The following is a 24,247-nucleotide window of genomic DNA, read 5'->3' on the forward strand; positions in this document are numbered from 1 at the left end:
TTTAAATATATTTGTAACTATACAAGTGACAAAATTTTATTAAAAAATATACTCCTATTTGGATTATGATTCTGTGATTTTTGTAGGGAATTGGATTTTTTTATACAATATGTTTGTGCCTATTTTATGCAATAAGTACTGTTGTAAGAAAAAATATGCTTTAATAAATTATTTGCAATAATTCGTGTTTTTTATTTTTAAACTTACCGTGAAAAATGATTGATCAATTAATTTTTTGTGTAATTTTCACTTTTATGATTTTGTTGAAAATTATATTGCTTCCAAAATAATATTCGTTATGATAATTCTTTTTTTCACTTTCGAGTCGAAAATATGGTATCTTTATTTTATACAATTACTTTAGTTAATTGCATTGGATAATAATTTAATAAAATTACATAAACGTTATTACGATTTCATGGAGGCGCGTAAATCTTTTTTAGTAGCTTCGTGTTTCTTTTTTTGATGACATCGGTTTATTTACAAGATCTTCATTCCATTACATATATATTAAATATAATTCGAATGTAAGCAATGACAATTTAAGATAAATTTGATCAAAGTAGAAAACCCATAAGCCAAAAGCCTTACAAGTGAGTCAGGAGGTAGCGACTGTCGGTCGCAGACCGCAGTGTTCGCGCGGCGACCCGACCGACCACACGCACCATGCGCGCGACCCGCGAATGTGTTCATACCACTCAATTGTGAAGTGACAGTAAATCCGGATTTCACATACGTCTGGATAAAAACGTAAGTATTTTTCATATTTAAACAATAGTTGGAAAATTTGTGAAACTTTCGTGTGACCTTTCGTAGTTCGCGAGGTTACGTGATCAGCTGCGAAAGTATGCGAGGCGATCCGATAGATCTCACAATGTATCTGATTCTCTATACACTGATATATCTTTTTAAATAAAAAATATATTTTACATTTAAATTAAAAATAATACAATATTTTGACAGAGCTTAGAAGTTTCTACGGATATGGTCAGATCGTGTCGTTTTCGAAAGTGTAGATCTGTCACTTCGAAACTCTTACTAATCCGCGAAGTAGGTTAAATGTAAATATTAGCTAATAAAAGTGTAATTCACGAATAAACGTTATTATAATATGAAGCTTTCATATCGCTTACCTGATATCGTGATTGCAATGCCAAGCAAAAGTGAATGTAGGTGGTTGTATCGCATAAGTAAGAGTGAGTAACTAGCCGCAGAGGGCATTCCATATCATAACAATGAATAAACCATTAATATTATAAAATTTCACTTTTATGATAATTTCAATTAATTAAAAATGATACGCTAATTGCCGAATTAAAATGACCAGTTGTAAAAGAAGAATATTTTTAATGAAATCAAAGATTCAATATCGTAGTCTAACGATCTTGATGATTAAAAATTAATTAAAATATATATCTGTTCATTTATGGTATATATGGCGAATGTAGTTAATGGAATATTATCACCTTACTATCTTTTGAACGATTATACCCATTAGTATAAAAAAAGTAATGATCTATGAAGATGACATTACATGGTTGTTGGTAATGATACATTATTTCATAGTTTCCATTTAGTCATCTGTAGGCGTGTATAAACTGACATAATTGTATGAGAAAGAGGTAGCGTGGCCTTCTAGGCCTCGTGTATATCCGGTTCCGACAGAGGGTCGTTCTCACTGGAACAAAAACATTTTCTGATTTCCGTAAATTAATTGTATAATTAGTAAAAATATTGCATTACGCATTCAAAGCGATGTTCACTTACAACGTACATGTTACATACGTTACATTCGATGTGCACGCTAATATTAATTGTTCTTATAACATTCATTAGTGATGTCCGCTTTCGCAATAATAAATGTACATTATTTCGTCTTTGAACGTACATATTATTCCTACCTTGATTATAAAAAGGCCACTGTTAAACTTATTTTAAAATATATGCAACGTAGAGCCAATATAGACCAGTGGATAGAGTACGTAGATCTTAGCTGAAAATTGTGTGTTCAAATCCGAATGAGCTAATTTTTATATGATTAACTTGTATTTAAAAATCATCCGTGCTCATTGTTGATAATCTTGTGATCATCGGCATGTACTGAATATAAAGTTTTTGACATATATAATTGAACAACACGCACCGGAGCAGCAAAATAAAATAAGAAAGGAGGCCTTTGTCCCATGTAACAGTGAAATGGGTTGGTAAGAAGAATGAGTTTTTACTAATATCGATAACTCTCTTACTGCTTCTGCTATATATTTAATATAGCAGAAGCAGTAAGTATTATATTAATTAAATTTCCATGTTTAATATATTTGATGTAAATTTATCAATACTAATTTTCAATACCGGTATATGATATATTTTGATGATTCTAATATTTAAAAAATAATTTGAGCTGTATAAAAAAGTATGATTAATTTTGTGATATAGCAATATCTGCCGTTGAATATATGAAATTTAATCATATGTTTAAGGTCAAACTACGGCAGAAGCACCGACTAAATTGAATATTGACCTCCACTGCATTGCTTATGCATAGATCAAGGAAAATGATTAACAAGTTAATTAGGGCGCAGAGTACACAACCCTACTTCCAAGGATATATTTTCTTATCACTGCCAACAACGTAGACAATAAACACTTCTCCAATGGTGATCCAAACTGGAGCTTTATACCATATACTGAACAACGATTCTATAGAATCGATAGCCACAGCGAGTTAGTACCGAAGCCTCAGGACTAGGGTTGCCAACCATGTCTGGCTTTTTAGCATCAGATCCGGTCAAATACTTACATGTCATCAATAAATTAAACAGAATGTAATATAACAGAAATACCAAAAAAATATTACATCCAGCGATAAAAAAGATTTTGTGTCATATAAAGATTACGTCTGGTTTAAAAAAAGTCCGCCTTTTAAGAACAAGTGGTTGCGTTTGCAATGCCGAATCCGGCTTTGGTCATAATTAAGTCTTTGTTTCTGTTAAGTCTGTGTTTCGTTTAAGTTACTTGATAAAATGGTATTTTATGGATTTATTACTATTTTATATATAAAAAATATTACTATTTTATACTTCCTTAATTATCGATGTTCGTAAAAATATCATATCAAATTGCAAGTGCATTTAATATATAAACCTTAAAAAAAATTAGCGTAGTGTTTAGTCTTTCTAATTTTAGGTTTAGGTACATCTTATATTTTACTAGCGACCCGCCCCGGCTGCTCACGAGTGCAATGCTGATACTAAATATACTACAGTACATTATTTTGTTCTATCTCGTAGGGTTCAGCCAACGTTAGCAATGTAAACGCAAAAATGTTTTTATGTACGACATCACTTCAGAAACCTCTAAAATTACTAGCATTTCTCTCTATATTGTGCATGTAATATACATGTAAACCTTCCTCTTGAATCAATCATCTACCTATTAAAAAAATCGCATCAAAATCCATTGTGTAATTTCGAAGATCTAAGACTTGCGATTTTTTTTTAATACGTTGTCATGATAATATTTATATTCAGTGTTTATAAATATGATTAGCTTCTTCAATTGATTTCGATCGCGCGTTTTATATTTCACTTGTTCGATTAGAGTCGAAACACAATATTCAAAGCTTCAATGTATCTGTGCCATATTATTTTACGAATACTAGACGAAACGAAAGACCAGGACAATCAAACTAATTCAGTTTAAAGGTAATAATAATATAAGGCTTTTCAAGAAAAGGCTTGACTCATTCATCATTATTACGAAGTTATGTATTTTTTATACATTTCTCTAAATGGGTCTGTTCAAGGAATATTTTTTATTGAATAAAAAAATATTTTATTATCTTTAAGCAATGCTAGTTACAAAATTTTACTAATTGATATGGCTAAATACATTTCATGTTTTTAAACTCATAAAGTTATGTTCTTGACAAGATAATTGTTATCGTTGCAAATTTGAAATATTAGACTTTCACAATAGTACATGTACCGAAACAGTTGTATGTCCATTGGTCATTGAAAATAAAATATCACGTATGGCTTAATAGTTCAAGTGACAGCTTACATTTTTGTGTAATCTTATAATTGTTAGCTATTCCGGTTCACTTATAGCGGTGTAATTGTGAGCCATTTATTGTAATATTATATATATTACGATCATTATATTATTGATTCATTAAAGCGTACACGACCGCTTACTAAAATATGTTATAACTTCGCCTCAACTCGAGTAAAAGACATCAACGCGATCGTAGCGTCATACAGTTTATAAACTTTACCTCTTAGTATGGGTGACTTAAATTACTTATAACAATACAGAATATTAAAATAATCTTTATTCGTTCGTTCGTACAGAAATAAAATAAAGGCTAAATAAGTTTTCTTTTTTTTTTTACTAAAAAAATATATTACTGCATTATTCTTACGTATTCATAGTATCGTCGTTGATAATATTACATTTGTGCTTCTCACTCTCACTCTCACATTTTTACAAACATATGTATAATGTTTGTTAAAATGTGAGAGTGAGACGTCATAAAGATTACTTTCGATTTTTTTTTTTGTTATCTCATGATCTATCAATGGCCTAGCAATTGCAGTATACTATGTAACTTTATCTTACAACCAGTCTCGGGTGATTTGTAATACAATCATGTAATGTATAATCATTGATGCTTGCAAACTTTTAATCAAGTAAAAATCAACTTTATTTGAAACGACGTAACTGTGATTGTTGAATATTTGTTATTAATAAGGTTGGTCAATAGAAACCTCAAATTATAACTAATCAAATAGTTAATCATCCTTTAAACTAATCATTCTTGTTAATATGGTACATAAAGTAAGTATGGATTCGTTTTGTCTTGACGTTGATAATTTTGTCATTTATTAAGTTAAGTTAATTAGTTATATGAATATAGCATCAATCGCTAGACTTAGTTAATTGTCGCCGGTGCATGTTTCGTATTTAGCTGACTAGCGAGTAATCAACCTCAGCTCTTCTAGAGAGATGCTTATGGATTGATTCACTGTCACCGTATTTGTGTTTCATGTTATGTGTTCGATGAATAGATCCATCGAACTTCACTTATTGTTAGTTGATATTTACTTTAACTACAGGTTTAGATGGGTTGATCTAAGTGAAACTAAAAATTTAAAAGTATTGTACTGGTAAAACTTTTCCTCCACGTTTCTTAGTAACTGTCTAACAAACAATATGCTTGTGCGAAGAAATATAGAATATAAAGCCAGTATTAAAAAAAATTTAGCAAAAATGTAAAATTCAACGGATATCGCTGAACTTATTGCGCTTAATTTATCCATTTTCGTTCCGCTGCTATTTTAATTGCCAAATATCGAATAACATTAAATAATGGATCTATAAATGACATTTTGCGGATAACTTCACCTTAAGAAACACGCTTTCTAATAAAAGTATATTTGTCAGTACTTTATATATTTTATAAATATTTTTTAATAATATTTTTATTCTAGACAAGGATATGACAAGACTGGATATTATTTTCACCGATAAACCTCTTTTGTTACAATTGATCGCTAACATAAACACGATTCAATATAAATAAGTTATAAACAGATATCATTAGTGCACGCTGAGTATAAGCTTAACGAAAATTCCACATATAGTTTTATTTGGTTATAAATGTTGTGTAAACTAAAATGCAATCAACACCAAACTAGTATTTACCTATTTAGTCGAGACTTCAGGTAGAGCGGCTTTTCATATACTGAGAACTAATTCTAGGCTACTCAATTAGTCCAATACGCTTACACGAAAAACAAAACCAATGAATCACAATTTATAAACATGCAAGATTATTTTCAAAACTCGTTTTTGATTAAGGTTTTTTGCCTGTATTAGCAATCATTTATGTTAAATTTTAGTTTTTCCGCGTAGACATTAGTCAGTTAAGATAATATTAACAAAATGGTAATCATGTTATTAAATTTGCCTATATTTATTAAAAAAACTATGAATACGAGTCAAATAAAAGGCATAAAATTGTGTTAATGAGTTAGATAGAGCAACAACAAATGTTCGAAACTAATGTAAAATAGACACTCATATTTGGTCTTAACTTATAAAGGTGATTTCATGTTATTAATCGGTTCCCTAATAACTAGCCTACAAAAAGCAATTGTAGTACATCGATAAGGCATAGCCTACTCAATATGCATATGCGTGTTAATTGTCTAAGAATAATGATTTCCTCGTGGATTTGTAATTAATAATTTTTCTTGCATGTCAGATTCCGCAAGTAATGCTATCGTGATTATTTTTTGACAATTACAAGTAAAAAATGATTCCAAACAACACCCAAATCGTAGCCTAAGACTTGTTTATTTTTTAAATTATCGTAAAGAGTAATATAGAGAGGCAAAGGTAAAGGCAACTGAAGGAAACTGTCACCTTTACTTATTCTAACACAATTATAGCTTACTTTTAAACTGTAATAAAGCATTTTTTTTAATGTTAATTCGTATTGATACCCACTCAAACTACAATCATAGCCTTGAATAAATCAAAGACAGTAAAAGTGACTTAATAAAATATCGGACAAGAGTATTACATGTGAAATGAGTTCTACTTATAATATCAATGTGTTTAAGGTAATGATTTTTATACATTAGAGAAAAATTATGAATATTTTTATTCTTTGAACTAGTTATGGATAAGCATTCATAAAATATGTTTAATAATCTGTTACTGGCTAAAGCTAAGAATGTAAGGCAGTGTTGCGTTGTACTAAGGTGGTTTTGAGGCAGTGGATGGAGGGAAGGGAGGGGCAACAGCTGGCGGCCGCCAATAGTGAAAGTGAGCTTGAGTAGAATTCTATACTCAGTACAAATCTTACGATACTTAGTAGCTACGTGCTAAATTTTGAAACATGAATAGAACGCGAAATCAACTTTATATAATAAATATCTGTTTGATTGGCAATGACCTAATAAATTAAAATAATTCTAAAAATAAACCAGCCATAAATAGTATAACTAAAGAAACAACTAAAATATTGACTATATTCTACTCAGCATTATTCACTTTTGTGTTGCAGTTATAAACCATTACTATCCATACACAATTCTTACATCTAATAATATAACAAAGATACAATAAAATTGGTCAAAACAGGTGATCTTAAAACAGCTGTTGTCCTTTAAAGGAACCCGGAAACAAACATTATGGCTAAAACTTTTATCCAATGTACCTTTTCCTATTTCTTTAGATCAAAATTGTAATATAAATATTGACTACGGTGAGTAGAGGCTGTTTTATTGGCTAGGAGGCGCGGAAGTCGCTGACCTTGCCGTCGTCGATGCCCTCCGCCTCCAGCTCCAACGAACTATGCATTTACTCGTAGTACAAACGAAACATTGCAATGATATTCTCTATAAGTACATTCGTAATTTTTTTTATATAACACACGATTTTATATGAATATCCTATTCATTATTTTTTTATACGTTAATTAGTACACCAACACCGCAATATATAACATAACGTAAAGTATAATAAATAATAAAATGATTTAGATTCTTATAATTATTATACATTTAGTTAATTATTTTTTATTAAACTATTGTTTCAAAAAGTACCTTGACCTCATTGTTTTTAAACGTTTATTTAGAAATGTGTTTATATAATTTTTGCGTAAAATTAGCTCTAGGGACTTGGACGTAACAACTTTTGAAAAATCATCATCAATCTAATAAGAGTCGCTATGCCAATTGTAATAGATACGTCGCATTTAATAAGTGAGTTATATAGTTATATAGTTAAAAATAAATATTAAACCTACATCAAAAAAAAAAAAAGATAATTGAAAGACAAATTGCCCTAAAGATTTTGCCCAAATCTCTATAAATATAAAGTAGATTAAATAACTGAAAAACGGCTGTCACGTTATTAAGAAGTAAAGTAAAATAAAATATTCATGACAGACTACTAAATATTTACCGACTACGAAAAACAAAAAGTCAATATATATGTGACTACACGGTGGTTATATATTTATATCTTCTATCTTATTAGAAGCAGTTTCAAGTAATCAGTGGACATATATACAAATAGGTATATATATACATAACATCATATAAAAGTTCTTACATTTTGAAGTTGGTAAAAGGTAGTTCTTGAATTTTAATAACATATAAATGTAAATAACATTTTTTACCAACGAAAAAATGCTGAAGTATTTATAAATAAATTAAATTATTTCCTACGATTGCATTTAATTTAATTGTGTCGGTGGTATTTAGGAGACAAGTTACTAAGATTTCTTATTATCTCTCTTGTGATATTAGAAAAATTGTAAACCAAATACGCCGAAGTCTTTATGAAAGATGAATGACCGACAAGGCTAAGGGACCGCTCGCAGCGGAATGCGCAGATCGTCTGGAACGTGATTCACTAATTAAAAAGGCAAAAGGGAAATGTTACTTGTTCAAACAATTTCTCCGACTAACTGTATTTCACAGTAATAAAAAAGTTTGATGCTAAATAATTTAGAAAGCATTTTTTTAAATTGTAAACAAGCTTCGATTCCCGTTTCGCTATAGCTTGTAGGGTAAGGTTAAGTTAGTTTATAATATATATTATAATTATAGTTCGTATGAGTTCCTATAATTTAATATAATTTGTTCACTTTACTTATTGTTTATAACAAATAAGACCTTCGAAGAACTTACAAGAAAAATACGCTGTTTTTTTTTAATTAAATTTCATTTATTGTAAATATAAATTAACGATTAAACAACTATAGTTAAAAAAAATCTAAATATGAAAATTCAAAAATAGAATGTGTTAAGAACCCCTTGTAAGCAACAAGAGACACATGCAAAGCCGCTTACAAATAAATGTCATGATATACATATATTATATCTGTCGCTACAAAAGACTTCAACGCATTCCTTAACATTATTTTTAGTAGATACAGATACGCACCTTTATACAAAAAAAATATGTTTATTTTCTAATTATTATATTTCAGAAACTAACAAATAATGGCGACTTCAGGGGGGAAGTCGCGGCGTGAGGAGACGAGCGACAATTCGGATGATGAGCTGTTACCGCTCGCAAACGACACATATGGAGGGAGGTTGGTATATTGCCTTTAAAGACAAGCTAATAGTCAAAACCATCTTAAAGTCCGCTGACGTTGTAACAGGTTTTAAAATAAATCTTCCGGCTAAAATTTACGATTCTAGTGACGTAACTAAACGTATGACATTTAAGATACTTATAACAATGTTTATATATTTTCATCTAGTTCAGCTAAATAGTATTTTGGTTTATACATTATACAAAAATAGCGAAGATATAACCTTCGTCGCACTCGAATGCGTCATATTAGAGAAAATGTATTAGTCTCATATAGAGAGTACGACAACAATATTAAAGGAATACGGGTGTATTTATTGGCAGTAGGGGACAGGAAGGTATAATGTTATTCAATGTGATAAAATATATTTATGTTTTAAGTAACAAAGACAAAGAAAACAAAGGCCAACGTATTGTTGAACCGCAGCTTCAAGTTTATGAATAGTGTATGGTAGAAGATATATTTATATTTTTTTATTTTTTTTATAAATAGACATTTAAATATAAACTTTTTGTTATACTTCTCTATTATATTTTTTTAATCTAAAGAGATTAGAATTTACTTTAACATTTATTATGATCTTTCTTCAATACCTATCTCATATTCGTATTCGAACAAAGAAAATTTGTAAAGTAATAAATTTTATTGCACAATAGTTATCTATACTACTATTAATTTAATTAGACTAAATAGTTTATTTCTTATTAAAATTATATACTACATGTCGAGTTCATGGTATACAGCAGTGTACTTTACGACATATGTATAAATAATTATGTCAACGTAGTTAGAGAAAGCCGCGCGTTTTTCTAGCGAAAGCTGGTAAGACAAACACTAAGTCGTTCACAAATTGAAGGTTTATAATTGCTAACTTAAAATATATATTTTTATTAACAGCTAGTTAAATGCGAATGAGTACTTCAGATCGATTTATTTAAATCGAATTATTCCTTCTTATAAAAAAATAATTGATGTAAACGTTTTAGATACTTTTAAAGTTTTCAAATTTATTACAAGATGATTAAATAACATCGGACGTAGGTCATCCCGCAAAAGGCATTAAATACATTTGCGAGGATCCCCTGACTCGTTTATTCGGGTGTAAACCGTAATAAACTTTAATTAAGAATAATTCAGGTCTGGTAACTGCCATGGTCTACTAACTAGTATACTTATTGTAACTCAAGGTTATAGTTCCAGCTGTCTTCCCAATTCGCCTTAGTCTTGTATGAATTAACATAAACATCAAATGTATGATATCATCGCATCTCTGATGTTAACTAGTCACGCTAAACAAGCAGTCGCTGTTGTGTCAACATTCAGTTTTCACGATTTGTTTTGAAAGTAGCAACTTTTGTTATATCAAGTTTTCCAAATTCTTTTCGATTAAACGTAGAATATTTCGTTGACTTTTGTCTGAAACTAAAATTTATCAAAAATAATTTTAAAGAATAAGTAACGTGTAATCACGTGATTTAATTAGGAACAATAAATTAGAAAGCAAGTTTCCGTTTGTTTGTTAAACGATCTCACTGAACCGTTTCTTTTCGATCATACGTGGCAAGATTGAATTTATTTGCTTTGACTTACGTGATATAAACATGTCATTTGTTTTTTTTATCTTATTAATATCTTAATTGTCATCATATCTCCTATAATATACACAATGAATATGTTTATATATTTCTCGTATTCTGTAAATTTTGAACAATTATTTAGCATTTTATCTTAGAATAATGTATAATATTATATATTTCTATGTCGTCTGATAAGTATTTTGTCTTCTTCAAGGGAATAATTTATATGTATCATATAATTGTAGTAAATAAATATGTTATTGGCTATTCATGTTTGAAATATTCTGTATGACTCAATTCTCAGCATCAGTAATGTGAATGTTCTGAAGATCGCGTCATAACGAACGCTACTCACTCTCATTGACAAAGCTGTTGAGTAATTTTGTGAAAAGTATGCAATAATATAATTAGGTGAGAATTTAATTTAGACGAATATATTTTCACTAGTCTTTATAATATATTTAATATTACTGTTAGAATAAAAATAATCGAATTTATTACCTGTAGAGGTCATAAGAGATTGTGGATACAAGTAAGCTTGGATCAAGTTTTAAATTCAAATAAAATTAAAATATCTATAAAAGGGTTTCATTAGAATAAAAACTTGTTATTAAAACATACCTATAGATATAAACTTAGCTACCATAGTTAGTGGGTAATTGTTATTTTACGAGAGTTTTGTAATTAATCGTAACTATATTACATTATTATCCTGAAAATAATTTCATGCGATAAAACCATATTAAATAGAGTTTATAGTTTTAGTTTTCGTAATCTAAAGATTGTTTTCCTTGTTAATTTTATCAATTAACCAAGAAATAAATTGGTGAAGAATACAAGATCATTAATTAACGATATATGATAATGTTAAATTTTGTGAACAATAGCTACGTTTTATATAAAGCTAGAGGTCGGTTCGCGATCGGTCGCTGCGGCCGGTGCCGGAACCCGCTCAAATGCCAAGGTTGTCAACTCTGACGACACAACTTTCGATCGAGTGCGCCACATTTTTGCGCCCCACTTCTTCCTACAAAGACGGTAATGGTTAAGCCATTTATAATCACGATTGACTTATTTATTTAGAAAACTATGTACAACGGGAAAATTCTGTAAGAATACTTATGTAAACAAAAACTAAAAGAAACATTTTTAGGCATTTAAGGACATCGATATTGCATTTTAATACGTTTCCAGTTAATGTGCTCAACGTTATTTTAATATATTCAAAGTCGTATCTGTAAGTATAAGCTGGTTAAAGAAGTTAGACATTTATTAATATGTAAATAAAGTGTATAATTCTATAGATGCATTTTGTCTGGGTTTAACTGATGGACAGTACACACCGGGCACGGGGTCGTGCGTGAGACGAATATTATGTAGAAACGGGTCTGGCTAGCTTATTTCTATTTTTTCTTAAAGAAGTTTTGTTGATTTTTGATTCAATAAATCAAATACAACCACATCAACTAGACTACAATGATTATGATGTTGTTACAAAATAACATACGCTATATTTATACGGAAGGTAAATCGGTAAAATCTTGTAAGTGTATGAGTCGTTTTATGACATGGTCATTGACCGTTGGACTTGGGCATGAATTTGGGGAAGGTGTTTCGCATACTAACAACTTTTCCTGTTGAAAGTATTTCGTAATGAGAAATCTTAAGATTTGCCTTATACATGCTTATGTAGAAACAAAACAATATAATGAAATATCATTTTACGTTTTTATTTTATGATTTGTTATTCGTAACATTGTATTAATAAAAATTTTAAAAATATTAATTAATTTTATTGTGTATATATTCTATTATGTTTTTATTACATTTCACTTAAATAGCTTGAAAACTTATAAATTGTTTTTAATAGATTAAACGCCAAACGCTAGTCATGTTAGGGCCTTCGTAACTTCTCATGATGTCATTAGCCGATGTGTTGTTTGTATACAGTAAAGTACATAATAAAAATATGAGCTTTATGGGCTTAAAAATAAAGGTCATGTTAAAGTCGATTAAGTTTATTCGCGTGGAAACGACACGTATTTAGGTAGACTCTACTTTTAATGATAGCCGTCAGAATCGTGATATTAGCAATGACAGGACCTTTTTATTATGATTCAGGAATAGATTACATAGGTATTGAATATTTTGTATTAAAAATACTAAAAATATTTTTTATTAAACTAGTTTTAATTTATATATACACATCATGCAATCTAAAGAAGTTACTCTTTATATAGACTAATTATTTATGAGATCAAATTTGTAACTTTATATTTAAAGTTGAGCACAATTATTTATATAGGTTATCGTATTACTTAACGTATTAGCATAGTAATATTCTGTACAATGATAATTGATATATAAGGTTATGAAATACTCAAAATTTCTGGAACGCCACTTTCTTTCTCGCGGCACCATACATGTCAGGTGTGTGAGCTACTAATACAATATAATTATCGAGGCGATGTAATTTCGCCTGCCCACCACCGCAGAACGAAGAACTCAGTGCACAATGCTGCTAAATAAACATCGCTAGAAAAATATATATCGTTATTTTCTTTTATCATCTTAATTTTATATGAATATAAAAATATTATTAAAAACGATAGTATCATTATTTCGTTTTCTTAACATATTTTTTTTATAATATCGATTAGATATATTAAAAATAGTTTAAAAAATATTAATAATAATAGCGTTCTGATTTTACGTAAGTTATTATTAACTTACATAATTAAAAAAGTTGTTGTTCAATCTAATTTTAACGAGTAGTTAAATGTTTTATGTCTTGATAATTGTGAAACACTAATATATTAAGTAAAAAGGTGTAAGCTATGTACATAACATCATACTTTTTGTGTCATAGTGGATGATTAAATTGTCTGGAGCATTCGATAATATAAGGCTGCTGTTGGTTTTATGTGCAATAAATAAACAATTGAACTACAATGTCAATATTTAATTGGTGGTCGAAAACAAACAAATTAAATATAGATTAAAAAAAACGAACATAAATTATTACTCATCATTCGAAGATGTCATTCACATTGTTTGCGAATACAAAAATTAATATTCCTTTTTTGTCCAGCAATACGGCACACTGATGCCTTTGGTAGGCGCGTGCCGCCACCAACAGTAGCTATTGCGATCGCACCGTTTGCCGTCCTCGATTGATTGGAACAATGAGTTATTGAATAATATTCGAACAGTCAGGACCCATTCCCTGCTCGTAACTCAAATAAATACCTTTCTATTGTGATATAACTAGTGATGTGCGATAATAGTGCTCTCTTTATTACGGGACAGTGATGCAAAAAAATGAGTGACCAAGACCGTAAGAGCTATTACGAGAGACAAGATTTTGTAGAAGTTGAACCTATTTATGTGGCTAATAATAACAACTCGATTTACAGCAATTACTGTAGTATTTACAGGTTTGTTTAGACATTTGATAAGCTTTCTCCTAATTTTGATATAGTTACTGTCATAAAATCCTCTTAATCTAAAAATTACTAGTCACAATGAAATGGATAAAAAAATATAAGAAATATGTATATATTTTAATTTATGTAATAAATTCGATAAAATATATTCTTGCAATATAATTACGTGGATGTCCTACTAATGTCTTAAAAATGTTGTGAGAAAATTAATAGGCGGGACATACTAAGCGTTACAACTTTCTAATGCCGCCAGTGGCGTTATAAATTTTTCTTTAAAATATTAAATTATGAAAAACCTGAAATTGCTTAACACTGAGTGATTTTTATTTATATCATAATAGTTATGAATCATAACAGCTTGCTAAAACATTTAAATTAAACAGATATTTAACTTGACTTCACACAACTTTATACATAATTAAAAATGATAAATAAAAATGGTCGCTACATTCGCAATGTTAAAATTATACATTACCCGCTCATAGCTTACGTAAACCCCCTGACACAACAGTGGCTAAGCAAGAACGCTATGTCGAAACTATCAGGCATTGTAACAGATCGACTTGTATACGAAAAAAGAACAACAATTACATTTTTAAATAACAAAGCGTGAATGCGTTCTTAAAATTCTTTACTCTATATGAACTCTGTATTTACGAACGCTATAGTTACGTGCATGTCATATTATACGTTACCCAAAAGTAGGCAACGCTGAATAAAGGGTGAAGATTAATTTTTCCCTATGTATGTATATTTAAAAATAATTGTGACCGGTATCATATAAGAAATTGTAGATTAACACATACGATTTAATAAGGTCATGCATACACACTCAGGAAGGAAGTCGATCAAAATGTGTCAATAATAACGCGAGAGAATATCGTCTTGTGTTGGTCGCGTGTGAAAGTTGTTTTTCTTGATTTAATATGAACGCTAGCTAGACACGTGAAATCTAGAAGTGTAAATTATATCAGGAACAAGAGAAAATAATAAGAGGCAAATTTATAATATTGATTATTATGTTGGATAACTACATAGATTTATCAAATGATACTTGTACATGCTAGTTTGTAAGCTATATTTAAATTAAAAGAAACCACAAACCTCTAGATAACATTTTTGTTGTAAATAATTACAGAAAATAAATTGTATCAATAATTAAAAATATATATATTCGTCCAGTTCTGTGAATTTCAATTCGTTTTTAAATGAATTAATGTAAACTAATTTTCGGTCTGCCTGTATAATGCATCAACGTATTTTTTTTTTTATTTCAGTCAAAGAACTGTACACGAAACAAAAGGATGGGACGTCTTCAGAGAGTTCCCACCGAAACAGGACAGTGGGTCTATGGAAACACAAAAATGTTTGGACTTTACAGTACGGATACTCAAAGTTTTGGCGTATACAATAACATTCATAGTTGTTTTGGGATCTGGCGTTATAGCCAAGGGCACGGTACTTTTCATGACCTCGCAACTAAAAAAAGATAAAAGACTTGCATATTGTAATAAGAATTTAGGTAAGACACAAAACTTTTTTGTGATGAGATGAGATGATGTGGCGTCCTGTGATCTGCTTTCCTCGTATGTATGATATGTTCAGATTCATATACTATGTCTTTTTATTTCAGGTAGAGATAAGCAATTTATAGTTTCACTGCCAGATGAGGAACGAGTTGCGTGGATGTGGGCGGTCCTAGCAGCATTCGCGATCCCGGAGATAGGCACACTAATTCGCTCAGTCAGAATATGTTTTTTTAAATCTTCGAAGACACCTACCAGCATACAATTCATTGTGGTAAGCCTGATATTTAAATAAGTATATAAATTTCAAATAAAATTACTATACAAAAATATATCTATTCATTTTTTATGTCATAAATACATTCATAATAGAAAGACAATAAAAATAATTATGAAACTTCAGTTTGCATAAAGTATCAGGTACAATTTATTCGGCAATAAAGATTTAAATAATATATATATAATAGTTAACGAGTCTTAGTTATAAGACTTAATAATAAAAAACAGATTCGTTTTCTAAACTTACTTCTACCAGACTACTACCTACTTAACTACTACCAGAAATAAATGTTTAATTAATAAATGTGTAAATTATATTAATTTTTTTTGTGATTACAATTTATGTCATTGTTATAATTTCAGATTTTCATTGCTGAATCTCTGCATACTATAGGAATGGGATTATTGTTCTTCGTAATACTTCCAGAACTGGATGTAGTTAAAGGTGCTATGATAACCAACTGTCTGTGTATCGTGCCTGCTATTCTTGGTCTGCTCTCCCGGAACTCGCGTGACTCGAAGCGCTTTGTTAAAGTTATCGTCGACATGGCTGCGATTGTCGCACAGGTCACTGGTTTCATTGTATGGCCACTGTTAGAAAACAAACCTGTCTTGTGGCTCATCCCGATTTCATCGTTGTGTATATCTTTAGGATGGTGGGAAAACTATGTGACTCGCCAAAGTCCGATCGGTAAGAATTGAAAGAATTGTTCAATTGTATTATATTTACGATAACACACAACTATTTAAAAATGGTTCATTTTTACTATTTCACTTTTAGGGATAATCAAGAGTTTGGGAAGATTAAAAGAAGAACTGAACCACACTCGCTATTATACATATCGATTTATGTCAATTTGGAAGATCCTTGTATTTCTGATGTGTATTCTCTTAGCCATATGGATGGAAGGTGACGACCCAGCTATGTTCTTCCAACTATTCAACCCAGGGTTTGGACCTCATAACATAGTCGTCGAAGAGGTGAAAATTAACAGTTTATTTTTAAATTACATCAATTTAATGATAATAAATAAACACTGCTTTTCATTGCCAATAAGTTAATTAAAAATATAATATGTTTTCAGGTACAAATTCAACTCGGCAGTACAGTTATACCGGATCTAGCTAACGCTACTCTTACAGGAGATTCGGTTGAGGTTGCAGCTGTATATAAATCAGCTTTCTACGTATTATTAATTCAAGTGTTTGCCGCGTATTTCTGTTATATATTCGGAAAGTTCGCTTGCAAAATCCTTATTCAAGGTTTCAGTTATGCTTTTCCGATTAATCTTGTAATACCTTTGGTAGTGAATTTCTTGATCGCTGCATGTGGTCTACGTAATGGCGACACTTGTATATTCCATGGAACAGTTCCGGACTACCTTTTCTTCGAGAGTCCATCAGGTAAAACTATTTTTCGATCACTGCTACGATTAATTTAATCACCTTTCAATTTAAATTATTATGAGATTGATTTAATTGTTATTTGTTTTAGTATTTTCACTCAGTGATTTCATATCTCGTCAAATGGCATGGATATGGTTGCTGTGGTTACTTTCACAGACGTGGATTACGATTCATATATGGACTCCAAAGGCGGAACGTTTGGCATCTACTGAAAAATTGTTCATACTTCCAATGTATAATGGCTTGTTAATTGATCAAAGTATGGCCCTCAATAGAAAAAGAGACGATCATAAGGATGTAAAAACTGAGGTATAATCATAAACATAATCCTGATTATAAAATATTAATAACTAATTATATCCAATTTTTGTTTACTTTATATAATATCGTGGTATAATATATTTTAGGATCTCGCTGAAATCGAAAAAGAGAAAGGCGATGAGTACTATGAAACCATTTCTGTTCATACTGATAACACTGGTTCGTCTCCTAAAACGATTAAGTCATCCGATCAGATCACGAGAATTTACAGTTGCGCTACTATGTGGCACGAAACTAAAGATGAAATGATGGAGTTCTTAAAATCCATTCTACGATTAGACGAAGATCAGTGTGCTCGGCGAGTTGCCCAGAAGTATTTGCGTGTTGTTGATCCAGATTACTACGAATTCGAAAGTACGATTTTTGTTTTGTGTAACATTTTCATGAATTTTCGTATAAGTATCTTTATTATATCTATCAATTTCTATGACGTCATATATTATCGTAATGGATTTCCAATTTTTCTCTTAAAAAGTTCAAGTTTTTCAACCACTACAAAATCTATTAAAATGCAGATTAATTTCATCTATTTAAATATTTATTTATTGTCTTATATTTTCAGCTCATATATTCTTGGACGACGCTTTTGAAATTTCTGACCATAGTGATGACGATTCTCAAGTAAACCGTTTCGTCAAGCTTCTCGTGGACACAATAGACGAAGCTGCTTCGGAAGTTCATCAAACTATAATTCGTGTACGACCGCCGAAAAGGTATCCCGCTCCATACGGGGGACGATTATCGTGGGTATTACCAGGAAAAACTAAAATGATCTGTCACTTGAAAGATAAGGCAAAGATTCGTCACAGAAAACGATGGTCACAGGTAAACGTAGTCTTAACATTGAATGTTCACTTTATAATCAAAACTAGCTTAAATATGTGCGTAAGTAACTTAGCTACAAAGAAAACTAGTCCTGCGGAATCAAATTAATAAGGAAATATTTATTTTGTTATAGGTCATGTACATGTACTACCTTCTCGGACATCGTCTTATGGAGTTACCGATATCAGTAGATCGTAAAGAAGTCATGGCTGAAAATACGTACTTGTTAACTCTTGACGGAGATATTGATTTCCAACCGCCCGCTGTTAGACTGCTTATCGATTTGATGAAGAAAAATAAAAACTTAGGTGCAGCCTGTGGACGTATTCATCCTGTTGGATCCGGTAATTAATTTTTTTTTATAGTCCCTTTAATGTTGATCTTTTTTTTAATTTATTAACCTTTTTAATTTTCTAAGGTCCCATGGTGTGGTATCAAATGTTCGAGTACGCTATTGGTCATTGGCTGCAAAAGGCGACTGAGCACATGATCGGCTGCGTACTTTGTAGTCCTGGATGTTTCTCCCTCTTCAGGGGAAAAGCTCTAATGGACGACAACGTTATGAAGAAATATACCTTGAGATCTGACGAAGCCCGGCATTATGTACAATACGATCAAGGTTGGTTTAAAATGAAATATAATCCATAAAATGAGGCCAATAACCCCCTAACTCACTTCAATTAAATTTCATAGTATACATAGCAAATCGATATTTTTTAATTTGTAGTTAAATAATTATTAAAAATTAAAACAATTATGATTATATGTAATTTTTAAATACTAGAAACAAACTTAACTATTATTTTTTAGGGGAGGACCGTTGGCTCTGTACGCTTTTGCTACAAAGAGGTTATCGAGTAGAATATTCAGCTGCCTCTGATGCGTATACGCACTGTCCTGAAGGCTTCAACGAGTTTTATAACCAACGTCGTCGATGGGTACCCTCAACCCTTGCTAATATTATGGACTTGCTTGTGGACTACAAACATACGATTAAAATCAACGACAACATTTCAACTCCATATATTGCCTACCAGGTATATTTTCAAACTTTTCTTTTTAATGAATTGCATTTCAGTAGTAAAATAATATTACAGATTAATAATTTTACAGATGATGTTGATGGGTGGTACAATTCTTGGTCCTGGTACTATATTTCTTATGTTGGTGGGTGCTTTCGTGGCCGCTTTCAGAATCGACAATTGGACATCTTTCGAATACAATTTGTATCCTATCGCTATATTTATGTTTGTTTGTTTCACGATGAAATCAGAATATCAGGTAATAAAATTATATAAAAAATATTATTAGATTATTTAAGTTATAAAAATATATATTTTATTGGTAACATTTTTACCTTTCAGTTACTGGTCGCACAAATATTATCAACTGCATATGCAATGATAATGATGGCTGTAATCGTCGGTACGGCACTCCAATTAGGAGAGGACGGTATCGGATCGCCTTCAGCTATTTTCTTGATATCACTTTCAAGTTCGTTTTTCATAGCAGCTTGTTTGCATCCGCAAGAGTTTTGGTGTATAGTACCCGGAATAATCTATCTACTATCTATTCCTTCTATGTACTTGCTTTTGATTTTATATTCAGTAATTAATCTGAATGTTGTATCATGGGGTACAAGAGAAGTTCAGACGAAAAAGACTAAAAAGGTATAACTATGTGAAATCATATAACTGTTCAAAAACATTGTTTTCGGTGGATTAAAGGATCTAAACATAATTGTTCATATAATTTTAGGAAATTGAACAAGAAAAGAAAGATGCAGAGGACGCGAAGAAAAAAGCAAAACAAAAGTCGCTCCTAGGATTCCTTCCAGGGGCAAATGGCGATGAAGAAGAGGGATCTATCGAGTTTTCATTTGCTGGATTGTTTAAGTGTTTGCTTTGTACGCATCCCAAAGGAAACGAAGAAAAAGTGCAACTCATGCATATTTCGTCAACTCTTGAAAACTTGGAGAAAAAATTAGAGAACGTAGAAAGGTCAGGATTCGAGTTAATTTAGTTTAATTTATATGACGAATATATTTTATTTATTCAAACTTTTAAATGTTATTGTTAAAATAATTCATCGTTTTATTTAATAGGATTGTAGACCCTCATGGCCAATTAAGAGGACGTAAGTTGTCTATCGGAATGAGAGGTAGCACCAATGGAGATCCACTGGTCACCGTGGCTGAAGGCGAAGAAGAACACGACTCTGATTCTGAAACTGATACAATGTCTACAGTACCAAGAGTAAGCAAACTTGATTATAATATAACATGTAATGTTAGTGACGTAAATTTACTTATGAAATATTATTGTAGGAAAAAAGGGATGATTTGATTAATCCGTACTGGATAGAGGACCCGGAATTAAAGAAAGGAGAAGTTGACTTTTTGAGCCAGTCGGAATTATCGTTTTGGAAAGAGCTTATTGACAAATATCTTTATCCTATTGACGCAAATAAGGAAGAGCAGGTAAAATTGAATAACTAAAAATAATAGGCAGTTAAAATTAAAAGCTTATGAAAATAACGAAATAAAACATTTTATAGTATTATCAATATTGCTTTAGTTAACAGATGGATTATTATTAGTGAATAATAATAAATTAATATGATATATGATAAGATGATTTTTTACAGTTGATCACAATGACAAAAATATCTTCAAGATACGCATTTAAGCACAAAACCATAATTACTGTTATATGTTACTAATTTACCCCGAATTTTAGGCACGTATTACCAGGGACCTTAAAGAATTGAGAAACTCGTCTGTATTCTCGTTCATAATGATAAATGCCCTTTTTGTACTCATTGTTTTCTTGCTGCAACTCAACAAGGACAACCTTCATTTTAAGTGGCCACTTGGAGTTAAAACTAATATAACATACGATGAGGTTTCGCAAGAGGTAACGTGGGAATAAACGTGTCTAAAGAGATCTGCTTTCAATGATGACTTGGAACGACGACACGAGCCCTTTTGCGAAAAATTAAAATTCCACCCAATGTCACTTTTCGGTCACCATTGAAAGCTGATAGAATTAATGCTTTGTTCTGTGTAATTTTACAGGCTCGAATTGCACGTGATTTAATAGAGCTTCGCAATAAATCAGTGTTTGCGTTTGTCATGTTCAATGCTTTATTTATATTGATAGTATTTTTATTACAACTCAACAAAGATCAACTCCACGTGATTTGGCCTTTGGGAGTAAAGACCAACATTACGTACATCGAGGAAACAGGCGAGGTATAGCCAAATATTACAAACTATGTGTGTCACTTCACAAGTCTAACGGTCTCCTTCTAACCGATCTGTCTTGGGATGGCACACCAGCATGGAGATTCTAAATCTACCACACCGAAGACTAAACAACTTGGATGTAGTATGAAGGTTTTACACAATCCCAAATACGAATCCAAGGCCCTAAACTTCCTGTTTTACTGAAAAAAAAATAATATTTATAACATAGAAACATTTTTTCTTAACTTTAATGTACAAAAACTGTACAAGGGAACTCAATGCTAACAGCATTTTCTCCAAATGAACTCAAACCAGACATGCAGTAATAATTTGATAGGTTAAAAAAAACTAAAAGTATTGTTTTTTCAAGTACTGTTTCTATGTCGTGAAGTTTCCAAAAACCTCTAATATTTGCACCACCCTAAGAATTATGATCTATCTTTCTTTTAAGGTGAAGGTATTTCTTCTATTAAATTTCTTGTGTCAGTTAACAGTCACTGGTGTCCTTTGTAAATAAATTCAATCACTGATAATGTGGTGATTTGTTTTAACATTAAAATTATGTACTTCTCTAAACCTTTCGAAATAACGTTTTTATGATACTCGTTTAAAATAAAATTTCATATAAGCACTTCGCATTCATATTGCACCAAACATGTTCATGTTAATTTTATACAAGAAAGTGGCGCGGAGCACATTTTTAAATATTTTTACAACTAAAATACACGTTGTTTTTATTTGTTATTGTATAAAAATGTTTTTGCTCACTTCAAACGCCGTTATATAAGCAAACATAAAACAGACGCATTCAGAATTAAAAATAATAAAGCGTGATTATGATATATTTGAACATTTTATTTTTTTGCTTACGCTTTGCCGCAGTTTACACATGGAAATAAAACAAAATGTTAAAATATTATTGAATTTTCAGGTGCTTATATCGAAAGAATACTTGCAATTGGAACCAATTGGTCTAGTTTTTGTATTCTTCTTCGCTTTGATCTTGATTATTCAGTTCTCCGCTATGCTGTTCCATAGATTTGGAACTATTTCACACATATTAGCGTCTACTGAATTGAACTGGTTCTGTGCAAAGAAGGTAAGACTAACAGTTTAATATCTATTCATATATATACCTATTCAAGATAATGTTTAGAATTTAAATGTAGTAATATAACACCATAATTTAAATTATATTTCGTATATAGTCAGAAGATTTATCTCAAGACGCGTTACTGGATAAAAACGCTATAGCAATCGTGAAAGATTTGCAAAAACTAAATGGATTAGATGACGAATATGATAATGATTCCGGCTCAGGGCCCCAAAACGTTGGAAGACGGAAAACTATACATAACTTAGAGAAAGCGAGACAAAAGAAGAGGAACATAGGAACACTTGATGTCGCTTTTAAGAAACGGTTCTTTAATATGAACGCAAACGATGGTCCAGGTATAAAATGTTAATTTCGTATTAAATCACGATCTGAGTTATATTTTCAAGTAATAATTATAACTTTAATTAGGTACTCCAGTATTAAACCGTAAGATGACGTTACGTAGAGAAACACTTAAGGCTTTGGAAACGAGGAGAAACTCAGTAATGGCCGAGCGGCGTAAGTCACAAATGCAAACACTTGGCGCTAACAATGAATATGGAGTTACTGGAATGGTAATGGTTATTTTTGTTTTAATTTATATCTAGCAAAAGGGTAGACTGTAAAATAGACGACCGTACCTGATGGAAAATGGTCACCTCTGCAAATAGATATTATCATAATAACTATAAATTGTTCTTGATATTGCCAATGCACTGTCATAAGGTCTAAGATAAAATGTAGAATGAAGAATTACACTGATTCCAATACTACTATTAAATGTAAGTATTGACGGAATTATTTTACAACTTTCATACTTCAATCTATCCATAAGTCAAGTGCCTTTTAATTACTATTCACTTAAATTTTAATCGATTTGGCATAATTTTAGTTAAATAACAATCATGGAGTTGCTCCGCGTCACCGCACTTCAACAGCCAATATATCAGTGAAAGACGTTTTCGCTGAACCAAACGGAGGTATGGTCAATCGAGGGTACGAGACCTCATTAGGTGATGAAGACGACAGCAACTCTATCAGACTACAACCGAGACAAAATCACCAAGTTTCCTTCCAGGGAAGATTTTAGTGAACAAGTGCAAACTTGTCTTAACAACTGAGAGTTGCCAACATTACGAATTAAAATATCTAGTTTTTAAAATTGTAGATACTCATTTATTAGAATAGTAATTATTGTAATTTAAATCAATTTGCGAATCGAATATCGTCCTTCTTGTGATATTACATAATTGTATCAAGTGACATCGACGGACTGATGTGAAAACATTGTGTTCTAATGCTTTTCGAATATTTTTTAAATAATTATATGAAATTTTACACTGCCACTTTACTTTTGTATTTCTTTTATAAGATACATCCATATACATTTACATATGGTTAA

General features: G+C 30.8%; 1 protein-coding gene across 5 annotated transcripts; it reads left to right on the forward strand.

The window, feature by feature from the left end:
- The first annotated feature begins 605 nt into the window (after nt 1–605).
- Nucleotides 606–24,247, forward strand: LOC113394309 (chitin synthase chs-2). 5 transcript variants are annotated; one of them, XM_026631570.2, is made up of 23 exons: nt 606–750; nt 9,011–9,118; nt 15,422–15,666; nt 15,778–15,944; nt 16,313–16,640; nt 16,731–16,930; nt 17,035–17,353; nt 17,445–17,665; nt 17,764–18,031; nt 18,240–18,502; nt 18,636–18,846; nt 18,921–19,121; nt 19,313–19,539; nt 19,616–19,783; nt 19,867–20,172; nt 20,261–20,502; nt 20,607–20,757; nt 20,829–20,981; nt 21,241–21,417; nt 22,681–22,848; nt 22,958–23,201; nt 23,275–23,420; nt 23,738–24,247. In XM_026631570.2, the coding sequence occupies exons 2-23, from the start codon at nt 9,024–9,026 to the stop codon at nt 23,933–23,935; spliced, it is 4,698 nt and encodes a 1,565-aa protein (XP_026487355.2). In that variant the 5' UTR covers nt 606–750; nt 9,011–9,023; the 3' UTR covers nt 23,936–24,247. The 5 variants fall into 5 exon arrangements, with proteins under 5 accessions (XP_026487355.2, XP_026487354.2, XP_026487353.2 ...); XM_026631569.2 differs by lacking the exon at nt 21,241–21,417 and adding an exon at nt 21,579–21,755; XM_026631568.2 differs by lacking the exons at nt 606–750; nt 9,011–9,118 and adding an exon at nt 13,898–14,135 and having other exon boundaries at nt 23,284–23,420.

Source organism: Vanessa tameamea, chromosome 4, assembly GCF_037043105.1.
Source record: "Vanessa tameamea isolate UH-Manoa-2023 chromosome 4, ilVanTame1 primary haplotype, whole genome shotgun sequence".
NCBI classification, from domain to species: domain Eukaryota; kingdom Metazoa; phylum Arthropoda; class Insecta; order Lepidoptera; family Nymphalidae; genus Vanessa; species Vanessa tameamea.

Coding starts and splice junctions, on each gene's coding strand:
- LOC113394309 (XM_026631565.2), top strand. CDS start 14,020: ATGAGTGACCAAGACCGTAAGAGCTATTACGAGAGACAAGATTTTGTA. Junction 16,931..17,034: donor ATAACATAGTCGTCGAAGAG/GTGAAAATTAAC, acceptor ATATGTTTTCAG/GTACAAATTCAACTCGGCAG. Junction 23,421..23,737: donor AATATGGAGTTACTGGAATG/GTAATGGTTATT, acceptor GCATAATTTTAG/TTAAATAACAATCATGGAGT.